Below are 22,204 nucleotides of genomic sequence, written 5' to 3'. Positions count from 1 at the left end.
AACTCAAAAGGTGAGGTGAGATTCAATATCCTTGACTTCAAGACCACATTTGACCTAATGAGGCACCTAGAAGCCCAAGTAAAACAAAGGACAATGGGAATTGCAGGAGATAGAGAACTGTCCTCTAGTTGGAATCATACCCATTACAAAGGATGATGGTTGTGGTTGTTGGAGTTCAGTCAGCTCAAACCCAAGACATCTCTGCAGGAGTCCCTCAGGATGGTGTCCTAGGTCTAACCGTCTTCAGATGCTTCATCAATGGCCTTCCCCCCCATCATAATGTGAAAAGTAGAAGTTTCTGCTGCTGATGACACAGTGTTCAGTGCCATTTGCAATGTTGCAGATACTGAATCAGTCTATGTTAAAATGCAGTATGCCCTGGACTCATAAGTGGAAAATAACATTTATAGCACAGATGTCAGACAAAGATCAATTCCAATAAGAGAGATTCTATCCACTGACCTTGGGTATTTCTATCACTGAATTCTGTACTGTCAAAATCCTGGGCACTGTTGTTGATGAGGAACAAAATGGACTTGCCTGATAAATAATGTGACTAGAAGTGCAGATCAGGGGCTAGGAATCCTGCAGCAAGTAACCCATCCACTGACTCCCCAAATCCTGTCCATCATCTACAAGGAACAAATCATAAGTCTGATGGAATCCTCCCCATTTGCCTGGATGAGTGCAGCTCCAACAACAGTCAATAAGCTTAGACCATGCAAGAGAAAGCAGCCACTTAACTGGCACCTCATCCAATATTACACCTCATCCACTACCTGCGTCACTAATGCTCAACAGCAGCAGTATGTATCATTCACAAGATGCACTGCAGGAATTCACCATTAGCCAGCACCTTCCATACCCATTACCACTTACATCTTGAAGGACAAGAGAATTGATATAAATGAACATCACCACCTGCAAGTTCCCTTCTCGACAATGTGCCATCCAGACTTGAAAATAAATCACCATTCTTTCACCATCACTGAGTCAAAATCCTGGAAATTCCTCCCCAACAATATTGTGGGTGTACCTACGCCAAATAGACTGCAGTAGTTCAAGTAGACTGCTCACCACCACTATCAGAAGTCCCTATATTACTGGTGAATCATCACTTTTTTGGAGATCATTGACTGAAGTCAGATGGTTTTACTGTGATTACTTTAATTGGAGTAATCAGAGTCATAGAGTCATTTAGCATGAAAATGGACCCTTTGGTCCAACCAGTCCATGCCAAATATAATCCCAACCTAAACTAGCCCCACCTGCCTGCTCCTGGCCAATACCGCTCCAAACCTTTCCTATTCGAGTATCTATCCAAATGTCTTTTAAACATTGTAATTATACCCATATCCATCACTTCCTCAAGAAGTTCATTCCACAAGTGAACCACCGTCTGTGTAAAAAAAATTGCCTCTAATGTCTTTTTAAAATCTCTCTTCTCTCACCATAAAAATGTGCCTCCTACTCTTGAAATTCCCCATCCTAGGGAAAAGACAACTACCATAGTGTTATCTTTACCTCTCCTTATTTTATAAATTTCTAGTAGGTCGCCTTTCAACCTCCTACACTCTAGTGAAAAAAAAGCCCCAGCTTATCCAGCCTTTCTTTATAACTCAAATCTACCATCCCAACAACATTCTGATAACATTTCTGAACACCCCCCAGCTTGATACTGTTTGATAAATAGAGTTGCAGTCCACCAGGGTGCAAGTCACAAAGAATGGTGACGAATTTTGGAGTACTCCCATAAATGAGTAGAACTTGCTGGAGTGCCTCATAATTTACAGATTTAAAGGCCTTGCTCAAGTTGAAAAAAAAACACATAAAGAATTTAATGTTGTCTGCAAGATTTTTGTGTCATTGGCAAGATGTGAAAATCATGTTTGCTGTGACCATTGATAGCGTGAACCCATCTTGAGATTTAGAGGGTTGCTGTTCAGTACGTGTAATGAGTCTGTTCAGAAGACTTTTTAAATCATTTGTGGGATGTGGGCATCACTGGCTGGCCAGCATTTATTGCCAGTCCCCAGTTGCCCTTGAGAGGGTGGTGATGAGTTGCCTTCTTGTCAACACATAATGTGCTTAGGGAAGGAATTCCAGGATTTTGACCCAGCGACAATGAAGGAACACTGATACATTTCCAAGTTAGGATGGTGAGTGGCTTGGAGGGAAACTTGAATGTGATAGTGTTCTCATATATGTTCTGTCCTTGTCATTCTAGATGGAAGTGGTCGTAGGTTTGGAAGGTGCTGTCTGAGGATGTTTGGTGAATTTGTGCAGCAGTACATCTTGTAAATAGTACACACTACTACTACTGAGCATCAGTGGTAGAGGGAGTGGATGTTTGTGGATGTGGTGCCAATCAAGCAGGCTGTTTTGTCTTGGATGGTGTTAAGATTCTTGAGTGTTGTTGGAACTGCACTCATCCAGACAAATATTCCATTACACTCCTGACTTGTGTTTTGTCAATGATGGACAGGTTTTGGGGAGTTGGGAGATGAGTTACTTCCCGCAGTATTCCTAGCCTCCTGTAGCTGCTGTGGTGTCACCAGTGAGCACTGGTCAATTGTAACCCCAAGGATGTTGACAGTGAGGAATTCAGTGATGGTAACACCATTGATTCACAAGCAATGGTGGTTAATTTGTCGCTTATTGGTGATGGTCATAATTTGGCATTTGTGTGGCATGAATGTTATGTGCCACTTGTCAGCCCAAACCTGGATATTGTCCAGATCTTGTTGCATTTGAACATTGACTACTTCAGTATCTGAGGAGTCATGATTGGTGCTGAAGATTGTGGAATCATCAATGATCATTCTAAATTCTGACCTTACGATGGTGGGAAGGTTATTGAAGAAGTAATTGAAGATGTTTGGGCCCTGCACACTACGCTGAGGATCTCCTGCAGAGATGTCCTGGAGCTGAAATGACTGACCTCCAACAACCATGACCATCTTCCTATGTGCTAGGTATGATTCCAACCAGTGGAGAGTTTGGCAACTGACACCTATTGATTCCAGTTTTGCGAGGGCTCCTTAATGCCATAGTTGTTCAAATGCAGCCTTGATGCCAAGGGCTGTCACTCTCACCTCACCTCTGAAATTCAGCTCTTTTGTCCATGTTTGAACCAACAGTTTAATGAGGTCAGGAACTGAGTGGTCCTGGTGGAACCCAAAATGGGCGTCACTGAGCAGGTGCTGCTTGATTGCACAGTTGATGACACCTTATATCACTTTACTGATGATCAAGAGCAGACTGATGATGCAGTAATTGTCTGGGTTGGATTTGTCCTGCTTTTTATGTACAGGATGTACCTGGGCAGTATTCCATACTATTGGATAGATGCCAGTGTTGTAACTGTACCGGAAGAGCTTGGGTAGGGGAGTGGCAAGTTCTGGAGCAAAAGTCTTCAGCACTTTTGCCGGAATGTTGTCAGAGCTGATACCATTTCCAGTATCCAGTGTCCCCAAACATTTCTTGATATCATGTGGAGTAAAATGAATTGACTGAATACTGGTATCTATAATGCTAGGAACCACTGGAGTAAGCTGAGGTGGCTCATCACTCAACACTTCTAGCTGAAGATTGCTGCAAATGTTTCTGCCTTATATTTTGTGCTGATGTGCCGGGCTCTTCCATCATTGAAGATGGGGACAATTGATGAACCAAACGGCCTGCTTCCACGCTGTAGGGATGCTATGATTCTATGATTTGTGCAGTCTCCTCCTCCAGTGAGTTGTTTGATTGTCCACCACCACTCACAAATAGATGTGGCAGGACTGCAGAGCTTAGATCTTATCTGTTGGTTGTGAGATCACTTAGCTCTAGCATTTGCTGCTTATGATGTCTGGCATGCAAGTAATTCTGTTTCATAGCTTCACCAGGTTGACACTTCATTTTCAGGTATGCTTGGTGCTGCACCTGCATGCCCCCCTGTACTCTCTATTGAACCAGGATTGATCCCATGGCTTGACCATGTGGTTACAGATTATGCTAAACTACAATTCTGCTGCTACAGATGGCCCACAGCACCTCATGGACGCCCAGCGATGAGCAATTTAGCATGACCATGCACATCTTTGGCCCGTGGGGGTAAACTGGAGCACCTGGAGGAAACCCAAGCAAATACAAAGATAATGTGAAATTGCATACAGACAGTCACCTGAGGCTGGAATTGAACCCAGGTCCCTAGCTCTGTGAGGCAGCATTGCTAACCACTGAGCTACCATGTGGAATATCATGAAAGCAGGACTTCATCTCCACATGACTGTGCAGTAGTCATTCTTACAGATACTGTCATGGATAGATTAATCTTCAGCTGGCAGTTTGGTGAAGCTGAGGTAAAGTTGTTTTTCCCTCTTGCTAGTTCCCTCACCACCTGCTGCAGACTCTGTTGAGCAGCTTTATCTTTAAGGTCTCTACCAGCTCAATCAGTAATGCTGCTGCTGAGCCACTCATGGTGATGGACATTGAAATCCCCCAAGCAGAGTACATTTTGTGCCGTTACAATCCTCAGTCTATATAATGATATTTCCTGCAATGAAGAGCAGGAAGTTGTCTGTAATTTTTCATAGAGGGATTTGTTGTCTTTCTTGAAGATTATTACAACTTTGAACATTGTTCAGAACATCTTCTTCATTCCAAATTTGTAGGATGAGAGCACGGCTATGTAATGTTAGTTCCTCACTCTGTATTTAAATATTTTCCCAAGGATTCCATTGCCTCAGGCGCTTTGTTGTTCTTCATTTATCTGATGGCTTTCATCACCCCATTAGGCAGTTGTTAAGATCTGAGCTCATCTCTAACTGAGTGCTGAGGGTTGCAATTGAAAATACTTTCATCAACACTGAATTCTTGATCAAAAAGGTCTTAAAAAGCTCTCTGCAATACGTGTTGACATTTTGCTTTTCCATGATCTGATTTCCCACATCCTTAGATCTCAGAAGAGATGAACCTGGAGTGCTCAGACCATAAATGATCTTTGTAGCAGTAAAGGTGCCACAGATATCATTCATGTAAGCATGATGTAACATTTCCTTTGCCATGTCTACTCACCACCTCTTCTTCATGTTACAGGTACTCCTTTGTTACTCTCTGTCTTTGTTAGCAAGCTACTTTTTTTCTTGCTTTATGAAAGGCTTACATTTTGAAGTGTTAGAAGTCTAATTAGCGGGGTGTCTGGATTCACTAAAGGCACCATTCTTGTCCTTTCCAATGATCAAATAGATAAGCAAATGCACACATACTTCATCAAAAATAAAAATACCAAATAAATGTATGTGATATTTCTAAATGGAGACTCTTGCAATACAGTAGCACTGTCCTTACCTCTGGAACAGAAGGCCTACGTCTTGTGCCCCATCTACAACAAAGGTGTGACATAATACATCTGAACAGATTGATTAAAAATATCTGTGAGATTTCTGCTTTCTTTTTGTTTTTTAATGATCCTAAATGTAGCATAAACTCTGGTGTCTCAGATCAACAAACCTAAGATTTATGAGAATCCCTGAAATTGTTCACTAATAAAATTCTCTCTCTCCTCCCTCTGAATAAATCTTTTGCCCTGATTTGTGCTACCCAAATTCCATCAGGAATCCAGCATGTGAAGAATATTGATCACCATTTCTCATTCTACCTGTCTGTATATTAACACTTAAGGCAACATATTAGCATGCTATGTTTCTCGTTTGTTATTTTTATTTGGTGTTCACTATATTTCTGTGGCAAGGTGGGTTTGTCTGGTTAGTTTCCTAAAAATGTTGTGGACAAACTGAAGGTCAACGCGATGCTATTCCTTTATGGTCCAACTTCATCCAAGTTAGAGCATTTACGTGTTACACATACAAATGTCAGCACAAACTATTTAACAAGAATGATGTTGATTTCAAAAAGCTATTAAATAATAGGGTTTTTTTTCTAATTACATAGCAACACTTTGAATCATTCAGACCTCCTTTGCAACTTAGCAATTGGAGTAATATTTACTAAATTTGAAACAAACACAAAATTTGCTAGAAAATCTCAGCAGAATAGAAGAGTCTGAAGAAGAGTCATACTGGACTCAAAACTTTAAGTGTCTATCTCTCCCTCTGCAGATGTAGCCAGATCTACTGAGATTTTTCTGTGACTGTTTCAGATTTCCAGCATCCACAGTTTTTTGCTTTAATTTACTAAATTTGTTTGGTCTGCCAATGAAAATATGAAAACATTCATCGCAACACAAAGTACTTGTAGGAAAGTATTTAGATAAATCTAATCTAACCACAGAACCGCTGCAACAGAGGTTCACTGAACACCAAATAAAAATTACAAAGGAACAACATAGCATAGTGATATATTCCTCTTAAGTGTTAACATAGACAGGTAGGATGAGAAATGGTGCTCAGAATTCTTCACATGCTGAATTCCCAATGGAATCTGAGTAACAACAAATCAGGTCAAAAGACTTATTGATAGGGAGAAGAGAGGGAATTTTGTCAGTGAACAATCTCAGGGGTTCTCATATATCTTGTAACAAATAGTTTCAAAGCAGGAATGACAGACTTAAGAAGAGTTTGTCAGCCTTTGTATAAAATGTTGCAAAGGGAATATGAACAAGAAAACAGCAATTAAAAGCAAAAACTCACAAATGTGGGAATATGTTCTTATTATCATTGCAATCAGTTTGTAAAAACATTCATTTGATTTCTGAGAGGTTTTGAATATCATTTTGTTGCAATGACCCCAATAATATTAACTGAGATGTAGAATTGGATAATAGTATATTGGTGAGCATAACTAGTTGTCTTGTTATTCTAGGTAGATTAGCAGATCCATCTGATGCAACGTCTTGTGGTCAGCAAACTGGTGACCCACTATGTATTTCAACAACAAGTTGGTGGTCCTGTGAGTAGTAACATTTCTTGAATTAACGAAAGTGTATAAAATTGTTTTTATCACACTCCTCGACTATATTTTTCAAATATAATTCAAACTAACTGCACTGCAGGAATCAATTAAGAACCAGCTAAAGTTAATTCATAAACTGGTCAAAGTAGTTCGCTCTTTGCAGTGCCAATTTGTTGAATGTTTACAATAACCCAATAAGGTGAGATGTTTCATTGCAAAGACAGAACTGAGAGGAGGAGAAGGCAGCAGCAAATTTAAAAAGAGCGGGGAGAAGCTGTCTTGTACTACTTGACCTATTTCTCTCATATCCCTGCCCAGTGGAAAAATCTAATATGAAATCACACGGAAGCAGGTAGGTGACTGGTTAGAATAGGATAGAATTAGTTTTATTGTCACATATAATCAAATGAGTACAGTGAAGAGTTTACAAGTTGCCACTTATGGCACCATCTTAGATACAAAGATACCTAGGTACAGATTCTTAAGTACAATTTCTTAGGGGAAAAATATTACAAAAGCAAATAAATAAAAAGTCTAGCATTATAGATCATAGGATAAATTAGAAAAATAAAGAAATAACAGTCCTTCCAACCCAGTCTACACCAGCATCTACCGTTTAGGCTGTGCTGGGCCTTGATTCCAGACTTTGCCAGGTACTACTTTGAGGCTTTTGAGGCAGAGAGAGACCACTCTGCAATCATTCTGAGACCAGAAGTCGACACTGAGGCCATTCCAAGCTGTTGAGGGACTGCCATTATGGGCCACCAAGAGACTGCCATGTTGGGCTGCTGAGAGACCGCCACATCACGCTGGGCTGAAAGACCACTGTGCCGCTTCCACGCTGAGGCCAAGAGTCCGAGTCTGCATTGAGGCTGGGAGTTCATGACATTGCCAAGAAGAAAGAAGGAAAAAAGCACAAAAGAGAAAAAAAAGAAAATAAATGGATGGAGGGGACGAACTCTGGTACCACCGCCACCTTGGATCATGGAACTTGGCTGTTTGGCAAGTATCTGGTAATTGATTAAGGTATATTTTACTCCAAAGACTTAAAAGAATACTAGAGCTAAGGTAAAGGAAGTAAATAAAAATACAGGAATCTAAAGATTGAATAAAGTAATTAAATAGTTTATTAAAATGAATTATGGCTTTTAGGAAAGATGATGTGTCACGTGTGCAGCAAGTGGGAACGTCTGGATTCCAATGTAATCCATGGCAAACATATCTGCAGTAGGTGTTTGCACCCCAAGTAGTGATGGCCCAGAGTTTATGAACTGTAGGCTGGACTGAAAACTCACTGAAACGTTAGGAGGTGTGGAAATTAGATGGACACCTTATCCTAGGAAGCAGTAAGACCCCTTAGCATATGGCTTTCTGCTTGTCACTGATCAGGGATAGAAAAATGTGACTGTGTGTGAGGCACATATGGGAACAGAGGAGGTGGAGAAACCTCAGCCTTTGCAATTGTCCAACCCATCTGAAGTAGTTTTGGCTTGCTTGGATGAGAGTGGGGTGTATATATTAACTAACAATGGTGCCATAGTGCAGAAAGCCATTCAAGTGGAGGCAGCAAAAAGGGATCTAGTGGTAGCAGGGACAATCAGAGATTGACATTTCCCAGTGGAAAAGACCGAGAGTTTGGTATTGCCTGCAACATGCCAGAGTTAAGGAAATCTGCACAGGACTGGAGAGGAAATTACCATAGGAAGGAGACGATCCAGTTGTTATGGTCCAGATGGTACCAATGACAGGACAAGGAAAAGGTTCTGCATAGGTGGTATGAGGGGCTCAGCACAAGATCAAAGAGCTACACCTCAGCGGTAGTAATTTCCAGATTGTTAATGAATTGACATCAGGCAAATAAGATTCAAGAAATGACAGTATGGCTCAAAGATTAGTGTGGAGAAGTAGGTTCTGGTGCATTGGGCCCTGACACCATTACTGGAAAAATAAATGCCAGTAACATTAGAAGGATGTACATCTGGGTTGTGCTGGGACCATTGTTCTATTGAGCTACATCATTAGGAATGTAGAAAGAAAACTAAACGGAAGGGGCAAGAGATCAAATTTGGGGAGATGTAGTAAATCCAAGAGTAAAGATAGGGGAGGAGAGAAAGTATTTATGTGCAAAATGACAAATGGCCAAGAAGAAATAGAGTACATCATCTGATAAGATTAGAGGTTACAAAATAATAAAGGACAACATTTAAGACTCTTTTATATTACATTCATATAACATGCATATAATATTCAAAACAATATGGACCACTTGCACAAATAGAAGCAAATAAGAATGATCTGAAAGCCTTTACTGAGACATGGCTGCAAGGTAAGATAGATTCAGACCTGAACATTGAATGTTACAAGATATTTGGGAAGGATACAAGCTAGGAAAAAGTAGAGGAATAACTCTGTTATTTAGTCATGGCATGAGCAAATTAATGAGGAACTATCTAAGTTCAAGCAACTAGGTTGTAGAAGTAACTTAGGTAGAGATGAGAAATGATAAGGGCAAGGAGTAACTTGTAGGAGTGATGTTCATGCTCCTTAACAGTAACTACATGGTAGGATGAAATATAAAGGAAGAAATAATGGGAGCCTGTCAAGAAGCTAATGCAATAATCATGGGGACGTATTATCTACATATAGACTGGAACAATCAAATGGGCAAAGGTAGCCTAGATGTGAAGTTCAGGATAATTTCCTGGGAGAGCACTACCCCACCTCATTTTCATTTTTTGTTTAATGCTCCTAAATGTTGAATACCTTTTACACATTCAGTCCAGCGTGTGGCACACTGCAGCCACATCTTCATAATGGCAGTTAAGCTTTATTTTTATAAGTGGCATCAATTCATCCATATTGTTGCTAATGTTGCACACATTTAGTAACTAGGTCATGTAGAGTGCCTCTCATTTGGTATTTGGGAATTGTGGTCACTTCATGTGACCAATATGAATATATGAGCAGGAGCTACTTCTGGATATAGGAGCCTGACCTCTTGGTTTTTGAACTCAAATTGTGGCTGATGTCATTGTGGTGCACCAAAAGTCTGAGTTGGATGGATTGCACATCCAGAAAGTGGTCACTTTCTAGGTTTATTACATGTAGGTAGATAGGAAATGGATGACTACTAGACAGTCAAGACAACCAGACAGCTAGTGCAAGAGTTGCCAATGTCCCACTCAAGAATGGTGTTCCATTCTGGATACTGTAAAGAGCAATGGTTCCTCAGTGTTAAATATTCCTGATTGCAAGATGTTCAGGTAAGATAGGAAAGGAAGATTTCAGGCAGAGTGGCAGTCTTGCTTAAGGAAAGCATTGTAGTACTGGGCAAAGAGGACGTCTCAGAGGGCTTAAGGGCTGAATTAATTACACTAGAACTGACGAACAAGAAGAATGCAGTTTATAGACCACCAACTCATGCAAAGAATGTAGAGGGACAAATCTGCAAATAAATTACAAGGCGGTGCAAGAATTATAGACTAATTATAATGTAGAACTTATTACTTAATAGAAGAGGACTTAGTAGATAATGGCAATGCTAAGGGAAGAGAGGAGCATGCATTCTTAGATAATGTCTAGGAGAATTTTCTACAGCAGTATGTGTCCAGTCCAGTAAGAAAGGAGGAACTGCTAGACCTGGTTCTTGGGAACAAGTAACTAGGAAAGCTAATGGAATATCATCACTTATTATAAGCAGAGAGTTGGCAGGTTACGCTTTAGTTTACAGAGCACTGGTGAGGCCACACTGAGTGTACTGTGCAATGTATTAGTCACCATATTTGAGAAGCAATGTAAATATATTGGAGGCTATTTAAAGAAGGTTCACTAAACTAATACCTGGAATGGGAAGATTGTCTTGTGAGGAAAGGTTGGATGGGCTAGAATTTCAACCCCTGGAGAAGAGAAGCGTAACCAGATAAACCCAATCCAGCCACAGTACTACTGCAGCTTCATTGAAATACATAACATCCTGAGGGGTTTTGACATGGATGAAGTGGAAAGGCTATTTCCTGTTATGGGAGAATACTAGGGCTGCAAGCTCTTGTCCCCAGTAACAACTTAGTAAGGCATCTGGCCAGCTCATACACGGCAGGAACATAAGAGTCTCAAGGATATGGGCATCACGGTAGCTCTCAGGGTATCAGCGCACACTTCCAAGGAATGGTACTGATGATCACAGGTCACTAGTACATTGAAGGAGTAGAATACCTTTCTATTGATGAATTCAATGGAATTTTGAAATGGTGCAGTATGTACACAGCCTATAGTATCCTGCACCTGCAGGAAGCCAGCTTGGTCCTGAATCCTATTTCCCAAGTTGCAGAACTGACCTCATCACAGGGAAACAGGATAAAGTGATGGGACCTGCCATAATTGGCATCAGTAACAGGCTTGATATATTTCTGAGTTGACAATTGAGAGATCCCACATAAATGTTCAAAGCAGCTGTCAGCTTGACAGTTACTGGTATAGGATTGCCACCCTCTCCCTCAGGTCACAGATCCTGCTCTACCAATTGGCACAGTCAATCATAGTGCCCTGGGACATCCCCAGCCTGAGTCAACACTGTGCCTTGATCATCTGGAGGAAAAGATATCAACAATAAAAATACTCTGGCCATCCTCTACCTCTTGAAGGGACCCTTAGCTTCAACTGCTACATATGGAAGCTGTTTAGCAACTGTTGGAGGTTGCTGCTGGTACATAACTTTTTGGCGCATCCCGTTCTCCTCCATTTCTCTGCGCAACAACAGGGATAACTCCTGCTGTGGTTGCATCCAAAGGTCATGCTCATAATGAATCTGTTTGGGGAATGTAAGAACCAGAGCAGGTTCTCAGTAATATGAGCTGTTAGTATTGGCATCATTCCTTGATACAGTAGGATATGGGAAACTCTGAGAAAGAGGGCCATAAAATGTCCCTGCATGATGCTTTGACAATAGTGCATTCATCAGAATAAGGTCCAGTCATGTTTCAAAGACACAGTAGAAGATTAAGTGCTTCATGAATATGAAACCTTTCTCCTCCCAATCCACCAAAACCCATGGAGAATATCATTGCGCATAAAAGCATCTTACATTACACTTCAAATGAGAACAAATCCTTTCCTATCCCTGTGTAGCCTATGAGGTTTTTTTAGATTAGATCAGATTACAGATTAGATTAGATTAGATTACAGATTAGATTACAGTGTGGAAACAGGCCCTTCGGCCCAACAAGTCCACACCGACCCGCCGAAGCGAAACCCACCCTTACCCCTACATTTACCCCTTACCTAACACTACGGGCAATTTAGCATGGCCAATTCACCTGACCCTGCACATCTTTTGGACTGTGGGAGGAAACCGGAGCACCCGGAGGAAACCCACGCAGACACGGGGGGAGAACGTGCAAACTCCACACAGTCAGTCGCCTGAGGCGGGAATTGAACCCGGGTCTCAGGCGCTGTGAGGCAGCAGTGCTAACCACTGTGCCACAGTGCCGCCCACACGGTCTTGCATTAGCTTTGCAGTTTGTGGCCCATACATGTAACTTCTAAGGTTGCCTGCTTCTGCTTCACCGAAATAATTATCTTCACTCTGCAATGATGAATAACATGGTCAAAGTTGCTTGTGATCAACATTTGCACCTCACACAGTTGGACAGAACACAATGACATGATTGCAAATGACTGCAACCTGTGTTGTACAAGAGCATGATTCATGAACCTGCTCCTTGAAGGGCCTCCCGTCCCCTAGAAAGAGCCGCACATTGGGACAGAAAAGTAAAACATTGACTCTGCACATTCTGGATGTGGTTGTAGCCTTTTTCCATTTGTAGTTTGACCCATTTGGCTAAGGATGCTGACAAACATGACCCGCTACCTGGTTTTGCATCTGCACTAAGCAACTCAGAAAAACAGAAGCATTGTGAATCTTCAAAGCAGCTGAGGGAGCAAAGTGTTGAATGGCAAGCCAAAGCAGGATTGTTGTAAGCATCAAAGTAGGAACATAGTGAATGAGTACTAAGAATGTGAGTGAAGAGACCTGAGATGCATCCTGACCCAATCCATGAGATGGGTGCTTGTCCCTGGAAGCAAAGTGTACATGAGCAATATTACAATGAGAGCTACCCGTCCACTCCGACTTATAAGATTGAACTTCAGAAGTGTCCTGTAAATGGATTATGATTCAAGGAAACTGGCAGGTTATTCTTTTCACAAGTGAAGGCTGAATATTGGAATTGGAATAAACAAAACTAGTAAAGTTATAACGTATTTCCAGAGAATACTGTCCAAATGTAGTACAAATCAATTGGTTCCTGTGTTCACAAATTAAGTAGAGGTTAAAGTTTGGTTAATTGAGTGGGTAAAAACTTGCTGGATGGAGTTTGGTATGGAAAAACATGGGTTATGTGCTTTGGCAGAATGGAATAGAAGAGCTGAGTAATATTTAGGTGGAGAAAGACTGCAGGAAGCTGAAGCACAGAAGGATTTTGGAATCAATTTTGGAGCCTAACATTGAAATTCGGCATTAATAGATGGAATGTTGATATCCATTTTTCTAAACCTTTACAAGATACTAGCTAGGCCATGCCTAGAATAATGTTTGGTTCCCTTATCTAAGGAAATATACGCTGGCACTGGAGTCAGTCCAAAGCTTTACTCAGTTGATCCAACTGCATTGGAAGGATTTCCTTACAACAAGACATTGATCAGGTTGGTCTTGTACTCATTGGAGATTCGAAGAACTAGAGATGTCTTGGAGATTAACAGTAATGACAGTTGTTTCTCGTGCAGAAGTGTCTAGAGCCATAGGCTATTATCTCAGAATAAGGAATCACCCATTTAAGACAGAGATGAGAAGAAATTTCTTCTCTCAGAGTGCAGTGGATTTGTGGGATTCTTTAACACAAAGGGCTGTAGGGATGGGTCATTAAGTATAGTCAAGGCTGAAATAGACTGATTTTTAATTAGTAAGATAATCAACGGTTAAGGGGAAAAGGCAGAAAAATGGAGATGGATATTATGATATCAACCACAATCTCATTGAGTCATAAAGTCATACAGCACAAAAACAGACCCTTTGGTCTAACTCATCCATGCTGACCAAATGCATTTGACCCATATCCGTCTACATCTTTCCTTTTTATGTACCTATTCAATGTATTTTAAATGTTGTAACTGTACCTGCATCCACCATTCCTCTGGCAGTTCTTTCTACATATGAACCATCCTCTGTGTGAAAAGGTTATCCCTCAGACCCCTTTAAAATCATTCTCTCACCTTAAAAATATGTCCACTAGTTTTGAACTCCTTACCCTAAGAAAAAGACCCTTGCTATTCACCACCTCTATGCCCCTCATGATTTTATAAACCTCTATAAAGTCACCACTCAACTTCATATGCTCCAGTGAAAAATGTCCCAGGCTATCTAGCCTTTCCTCATAACTCAAACCCTTTAGTTCTAGCAAGATCCTTGTAAATGTTTTCTGAACCCTTTCCTATAGCAGGGCAACCAGAACTGTGCAGAGTACTCGAAAAGTAGGCCAAATAAGTTACTTCTTCTCCTTTGTCTTACGGTTTCCAAAATATTAACTGAATTAAAAATGCATTGATCCAAGGTTTCTCTTGGATAAGGTTAATGTAAAATGTGAATTTAGTTTCTGATCCTGTTTACATGTAACTCCTAGTTTACATGTTGAGGAATTGATTTTTACTTAAGAAATGAATTGCCGGGGAATAGGTATTGGGATCTCCAGTCGTTTCGGAAAAGACCTTTGAGGCTGTTGGAATGGAAGTTGCACAAGAACATCTGAGTAACTTTAAAAAAATCAATTGCTTTCTGTAAATCTGCTGTGAAAATCATGTTCTGACTAAAGGTGTGAATGTGTTCAAAGGCAGAGGTGAAAGATTAGGTCATCTGACTAATATGTAATTAATTGATCATCTCTATAGAGGAATATCTTCACTTCTCCACACTCAAACTGGGAGGTTTCACTGAATTTTGCTGTCTGCTGGAATCTGGGATATATACAAATTGCCAAGTATTCCATTACTTTCATATATGTCCAATCATGAGAGTTTGAGAGGATTTAGATGCTGCCTACTGACATGTCTGGAGATCTGAGGAACAAGATGATCTTATGGCCTTCTCACAAGTTTTGTATCCATTCCTGTTTTAGGCATGAATTACTATCTGGCCACTATACCATTTCTGGGTGCAGTTGAAGCAGGCTTCTTTGATGAATGGCCTTTTGAGATAGAAATCTCACCTCCTGAAGAACATGTGGATGATTTTTGTTACAACACCAGAGACTGTCATGTACTCATTCCTGATACAATGGCTAAGTGGACACATTTTTTTCAGGTATGTTGCTCTTTCAAGTTATTGGAATATTGCACATTTATTTATCATGCATCTAAAAAAAATGGAGACAGATAATGGTTGATTCAGCATGGAAACCAAGAAGAAAAATCATGGTGTACTAATTGTTTCACATCTTCTTAGTTTCTCAAGCATTAAATTGGTGTGAACATGTATAGTACAGTAAGAGATGCAGTCATGCCTGTACTAAACCAAAATAGTATGCCTCATCATATTGTGGTGCTGGTAAAGCACAGCAGGTCAGGCAGCATCTGAGGAGCAGGAGAATCAAAATTTCAGGCAAAAGTTCTTCATCGGGAATGAGTCTGTGAGTCAAGGGAGTGGTGCGATAAATGGGAGGGGGGTGGGGCTGGGGGAAGGTGGCTGAGAGTATGATAGGTAGATGGAGATGAGGGTAATGGTGATAGCTCGGAGAGGCAAATGGAGCGGATGGGTGGGAAGGAAGAGGGACAGGTAGAATGGCAGTGTCGAGTTGGAAGGTTGGAATTGGGATAAGGTGGGGGGGAGGGGAAATGAGGAAACTGGTGAAATCCACATTGATGCCATGTAGTGGGAGGGTCCTGAGGCAGAAGATGAAGCGTTCTTCCTCCAGGCATTGGGTGTTAATGGTTTGGTGGTGGAGGAGGCCCAGGACCTGCTTGTCCTTGGCAGAGTGGAAGGGGGGGTTGAAGTATTCGGCCACGGGACGATGGGGTTGGTTGGTGCAGATATCCCAGAGATGTTCTCTGAGCGCTGTGCAAGTAGGCATCCTGTCTGCCCAATGTGGAGGAGACCGCACCAGGAGCAACGAATACAATTAATGACATGTCGAAGTGCAAGTAAAATCTGATGGATGTGGAAGCCTCCTTTGGGGCCATGGACAGAAGTGAGGTGGGAGGTGGGAGGTGTGCCACGTGTAATTCCTACGGTGGCAGGGGAAGGTGTCGGGAGGGGAGGATGGGTTGGCACCATTGATTGAGATGGATAGATCTAGGAAGGGGAGGGAGGTATATGAGATGGTCCAGGTGACCTTAAGATCGGGGTGGAATGTGTTGATGAAGTTAATGAACTGTTCAGCCTCCTTGCGGGAGCACAACCTATCACTATTACCCCCAACTCCATCTAGCACTCTCAGCTACCTTCCCTCCAGCCCCGCCCCCCTCCCATTTATCTCACCATCTCTTCAGTTTACACCCTCATTCCCGATTAAGGACTTTTGCCCGAAATGTCGATTTTCCTGCTCCTCGGATGCTGCTTGACCTGCTGTGCTTTTCTAGCACCACACTCTCGACTCTAATCTCCAGCATCTGCAGTCCTCACTTTCACCTGCCTCGTCATATTGGACGAGGTGCCTATAGAAATATAAGATGCATCACATAGAAATATGCGATTGTAGGATGTGTTAAGAAACTTCAACATGTAATGCTAGTGGTGGCAAAGCAAATCAGGGTAAACATGTGGAAATTTAATATGGTGCTTTTGGACGATGATGTTGAGGAGCTCACACACAGATGAAAAACAGGACTTAATGGACTCCAAAAGTAACAGTCCTGAAATAGAAGAGATCTTTGCAAATTATTATCTCACTATTACTGAATATGTAGCAATGGAACCAAAGAACAATCCTAACTAGCTGGATGACAGAGAAAAACATTGGAAAAGGGTGCCAATGGTCAGAGACAGGTTGTAGAAGGATTGTTTTTCAGTCACAGTCACATAGGATGGTATATGTGACTTTGATAAGGGTTTTTTTTTCTGTGCTGCAATGGAAACGCGACTGAAAACGTTCAAATATGGATTTGCTGAAAAGATGGGCACAGATTTAGAAAACAAGAAGACATTCAATACTTTGGAGATGAGGAGGTTGAAATGATTTGTGAGCTCACAGAGAACAAGAGTAAGAAGTAACAAGAACAAGATTTTCTGGGGAGAGGAGTGACAGTGACAGACTCAAAGGAGAATGGTAAGAACCTAATGTAAAAGAACTGCTTAAAATATTAGTTAACACGGGGACCAGAAAGGGAAATAAGATGGGAATCAGGCAATGGGAGCAGGAGGTGGATTGTTTAGATAAGGTGAGCTCAAAGAAGATAGAGAAAGAGGTGAGCTCAGGTATAGGGCAAGGGAAAAAACAGACAAGTTTGGTAATTGATTCCAAATGTTACACTTTGAAGCTAACTGATATTACTATGGCTGTATCCATCACTATCAAAATCCTAGAGATTACTGTTGATTAAAAGCTGGACTGTACCAGCCCTATAATCCTGTGTCTGGAAGATCGGGTTACAGGCTGGGAATTTTTTGTGGCAAATAACTCAATTCCTGTCTTTTCAATACCTGTCCACAATCCAGAAGATACAAGTCAGAAGTGTGTTGGAATAATCTCCAGTTGCCTGGATAGATGCAGCTCCAACAGCAGTCAAGAAATTCAATACCAACCAGGGCAAAGCAGAACACCAAATTAAGAATGTAAGAATAGGAGCAGGCATGGCCATTCAGTCCCTTAAGCTTGCCCTGCAGAGCTGAAGTGAAGCGTGGAGGGGACAGCATTTATGTTAGTAATTTGCCAGCATCTGCGGTAATTTGCTCCTTCTATGAATGAATGCCTGCCTTGTTCAGCCGTTCTTCATGTCAATCCTTTCATCCCAGAATCTGCCTCGTGAATCCATTTTGAAATGCCCTGCAAGATCATGGTTGATGTTTTCCAGGCCTCAACTCTTATTTTGTGCCAGTTTCTCTTGGCCCAACTTCTTTATATTACACAATTCTATCTGCCTCCCTTTTAAATACTTTCAGCGAAATAGCCTCCATAACCCTCTGGCGTAGAAAATTCCAAACATTCACTACCCTCTGAATGAAGAAATTTTCTTCATATCTCAGTTTTAAATGAGTGTCCCTTTATTCTGTAACTATGTCCCTTAGTTTGAGATTCCCGACTTATGGAAACACGCTCTCAACACCTAATGTTTTAACCCCCCAGAAAATCATGTATGTTTCAATAAGATAACCCATCGTTCTCCTAAACTCTATGAATGAATGACTGAAAACAATAAATGCTGGAGATCACAGCAGGTCAGACAGCATCAGAAGGCAAGTTAACATTTCAGGTCCAGGTGACTCTTCATCAGAGCTGAAGTGAAGTGTGGAGAAGACAGCATTTATGCTAGTAATTTGCCAGCATCTGCAGTAATTTGCTTGTTCTATGAATGAATGCCTGACTTGTTTAGCCGTTCTTCATGTCAATCCCTTCATCCCAGAATCAGCCTCGTGAATCAATTTTGAAATTCCTCCAATGCTGGTCTATCATTTCTTAAAAATGGGGACCAAAACTGTACACATACTTCAGATGCAGCTTTGTCAAGACTCTATATGGTCATAACAAGACTTCCCCATTTTTAAACTTCAACATTCTAGCAATAAAGGCCAAAATGCCATTTGCTTTCAAATTATTTGCAGCAACTGCATGATAACCTTTTGTATTTCAAACACAAGAACATTGATATCAATCTCTGTTGCACTTTCTTTGAGGGTTCTCTCCATTAAATAATAGTATGCCTTTTGATTCTTCCTACCAAAGTGAACAACCTCATATTTTCCTACATTAAACTCCATCTGCTAAATTTTTGCCAACTCACTGAGAACCTATTTATAGCCCCTTGCTGATTACTGTTGCCCTCATTGTAGCATGCCCTCCCACCTAATTTTTATAACAGCAAATTTGGAAACATTACACTCTGCCTACTCATTCAAGTTACAAATATGAACTGTAAATAATTGAGGAACAAGGACTGATCCTTTTTGCACTCCACTTGTTACAAATTTCTAACCTGAAAAAACACCCATTAATCCTGTTTCTCTCTCTGCTGTGTATTTATTCATTCTCAATCCATGCTAATGCACTAAACTCAATACCACAAGCTTTTATCTGTGCATTGTTTTTAATGGGGCACTTTATCAAATGCCTTCTGGAAATCCAAATAAACTACATCTCTAGGTTCCTCTTTACCAGCTCTGCTTGTTATGCCCTCAAAGGATGCTAGCACATTTGTCAAATATGATTACCCTTTTATAAATCATATTCACACTGTTTCATTACATTAAATTTTCTAAATGTCTTGCTATTTCTTCCTTAATAATGGACTTTAGAATTTTTCCTTTGTTAGGCTAATTTTTCAATTGGTAGGCAACTTTCTTTTGCAGCTTTCTTTTTCCCACCCTTTGTGAACAGGGGCATCACATTAATGGTTTTCCAATCTGCTGAAACCCTCCAGAATCCAGTGAATTCTGGAATATTTTGAGCAATCCCTCAACTATCTCTGCAGCCACTATCTGTAACACACTTGGATGCAGGCCATCACGTCTGAGTGACTTGTCTCCTTTCAGTCCCATTAATTTGTCAAATACTGTTTATAAAAATCATGAGGGGCATGGATGAGATAAACAGACAAGGTCCTTTCCCTGGAGAGGGCAGAGGCCAGAACTAGAGGGCATAGATTCAGGGTCAGAAGGGAAAGATATAAAAAAGATGTAAGGGGCAATTTTTTCATGCAGAGGGTGCTGCATGTATGGAATGAGCTGCCAGAGGAAGTGATGGAGGCTGGTACAATTGCAACATTTAAGAGGCATTTGGATGGGTATATGAATGGGAAGGGTTTGGAGGGATATGGGCCGAGTGCTGGCAGGTGGGACTAGATTGAGTTGAGATATCTGGTCGGCATGGACGGGTTGGACCGAAGGGTCTGTTTCCATGCTGTACATCTCTATGACTCTATGGTTCCTAAAAAATTCACAATTCTCTGACCTACCAACAACTTTCACTGCTTTGTGTGTCTGTGATTTTTATTGAACAGTCTCCTTGACTTGTTAAACAGGGGTGGTTCATGCTTCTCAATGAGTCCTTCTTTTTGATTGGAATTGTTTTTTGCTGCATGTTACAAGACACACAGCATGGAAACAGACCCTTTGGTCCAACTTGTCCATGCCAATCAGATATCCTAAACTGAACTAGTCCCATTGTATCCCTCAAAACCTTTCATGTACCTGTCCAAATGTCTTTAAAATATTGTAATTGTACCCACCTCTACCACTTCCTCTGGAAGCTCATTCCACACGTGCGTGTGTGTGTGAACAAGTTACTCTCAGGTCCCTTTTAAATCTTTCCCCTCTAGTTTTGGACTCTCCTATCCTTGGAAAAAGACCTTGGCTATTCACCTTATCTATGCCTTTCTGGATTTTATAAACCTCAATAAGGTCACCCCTTAGCTTCTGACACTCCAGGGAAAAACATCCCAGCATATCCACCTCTCCTTATAACTCAAACCCTCCAGTCCTGGCAATATCCTCGTACATGTTTATGTACCCTTTCTATAGCAGAGTGAGTAGAATTATAAGTAGTATTCTAAAACTGGCCTCAATGTCTTGTACACCCACAACATGACATTCCACTCCTATCCTCAAAGCTGTGACCAAAGCACCGCCTTCACTGTCCTGTCTATTTGTGACTCCACTTTCAAGGATCTATGAACCTGCACCCCAAGTCTCTCTGTTTATCTGCTTAAATGTCTGACACTACGCATCTAATGGTCTAATTTCCCATCTCACTCAAGAAAGTTCCTTTCTTAGAGTTCTGGAATTGCCTTTATTTAAATTGAGGATACTGTTCCTCTCCATCAAACTGAAGCTGAAATTCTACAATGTTTTTAGATTAGATTAAATTTCCCACAGTGTGGAAACAGGCCCTCCGGCTCAACCAGCCCACACCGACCCTCCGAAGAGCAACCCACCCAGACCCATCTCCTTAACACTATGGGCAATTTAACATGGCCAATTCACCTGGCCTGCACATCTTTGGACTGTGGGAAGAAACCAGAGTACCCAGAGTAAACACACGCAGACATGAGGAGAATGTGCAAACTCCACACCTGGGATGCTGGCGCTGTGAGGCAGCAGTGCCATCCACTGTGCCACCATTCCGCCCTTATTAACCTGACATCATTTATACATGACGGGATCGGAAATAGTTTGTTCCTTGGCAGGTTCTGCAACAACACTGCTTTAATAAAGAATCCTTGATGCACTCTAAAAAATTGTCTTCCATATTACCCTTGCCCATCTGATTAGTCCAGTCATACTACAGATTACGATCATCGAGAAGAATTGTAGTACCCTTCATTCACACTTCCACATTTCCTGATTTATGTTTTCTCCTGGAGAGAGGCAGCTCTTTGGGGACCTATAGACAACTCCCAGCTGTCACTTCTTTCACTTGCTATTCCTTATTTACACCCTATTGATTCTACATAATAATTCATTGCAACTATTTCACTACTCACAACTGCACTGGTACTTTCTTTTATTAACAATACTTGATTGGCTCCCCATCACTACCTTCAGTATTCACTCCCTTGACTAGTGACACAAGTACAAGATGCACTGTAGTAGCTTACCATGTTTCCTCATGACATTTACCACATAAAAGGACAAGGACATCAGATACATGAAAACACTACCAAATGCAGGTTTCCCTTCAAGCCAGATACCAAGGCAGCTTGGAAATGTACCACCATTTCTTCACTGTCACTGGTTCAAAAATCCTGGAATTCCCTTCCCAACATCACAATGGTGTCTCTATACCTCAACAACTGCAATGCTTCTTGAAGTCATCTTACCACCATCTTCTCCAGAGCAATTAGGGATGGGCAACAATTGCCAACTGTCCACCATGAACACATTTTTTAAAAGTCCTGGGCAGGGGAAGCAGCAGAGGTAGCTGAACAAATGGTCTCAATCGTTTGGGAGAAGTCTATAATATCCTTCAACCTGTTCATGGAGAAGTTGGGGAAAGGACTTGAGAAGGCTGTGCAAAGGGAAGCCATTGTTAGATCCTGGAATAGTCAGCAGTTTTGGCTGATGACAGCAGAACCCGGCAGAGCCAGCTATGCTGAGGAATGTAAAGCCAAT

The 22,204-nt window shown here is 41.3% G+C and overlaps 1 protein-coding gene across 1 annotated transcript in view; it reads left to right on the top strand.

Annotated features, from left to right (window-relative positions):
- The window catches only part of leg1.1 (liver-enriched gene 1, tandem duplicate 1), a 31,382-nt gene that overhangs the window by 2,118 nt on the left and 7,060 nt on the right, over positions 1-22,204 (top strand). Inside the window, exons 2-3 of the mRNA XM_043675037.2 lie at positions 6,808-6,894; positions 15,063-15,247. Of these exons, the coding sequence (XP_043530972.2) occupies positions 6,808-6,894; positions 15,063-15,247 (272 nt within the window). The remainder of the gene's footprint in view (positions 1-6,807; positions 6,895-15,062; positions 15,248-22,204) is intronic.

The sequence above is a fragment of the Chiloscyllium plagiosum genome, unplaced genomic scaffold (assembly GCF_037043375.1).
Source record: "Chiloscyllium plagiosum isolate Xiang-an unplaced genomic scaffold, Cpla_swu_hap1 HiC_scaffold_3, whole genome shotgun sequence".
NCBI lineage: Eukaryota > Metazoa > Chordata > Chondrichthyes > Orectolobiformes > Hemiscylliidae > Chiloscyllium > Chiloscyllium plagiosum.
This window is presented reverse-complemented; position numbering and strand designations above follow the sequence as displayed.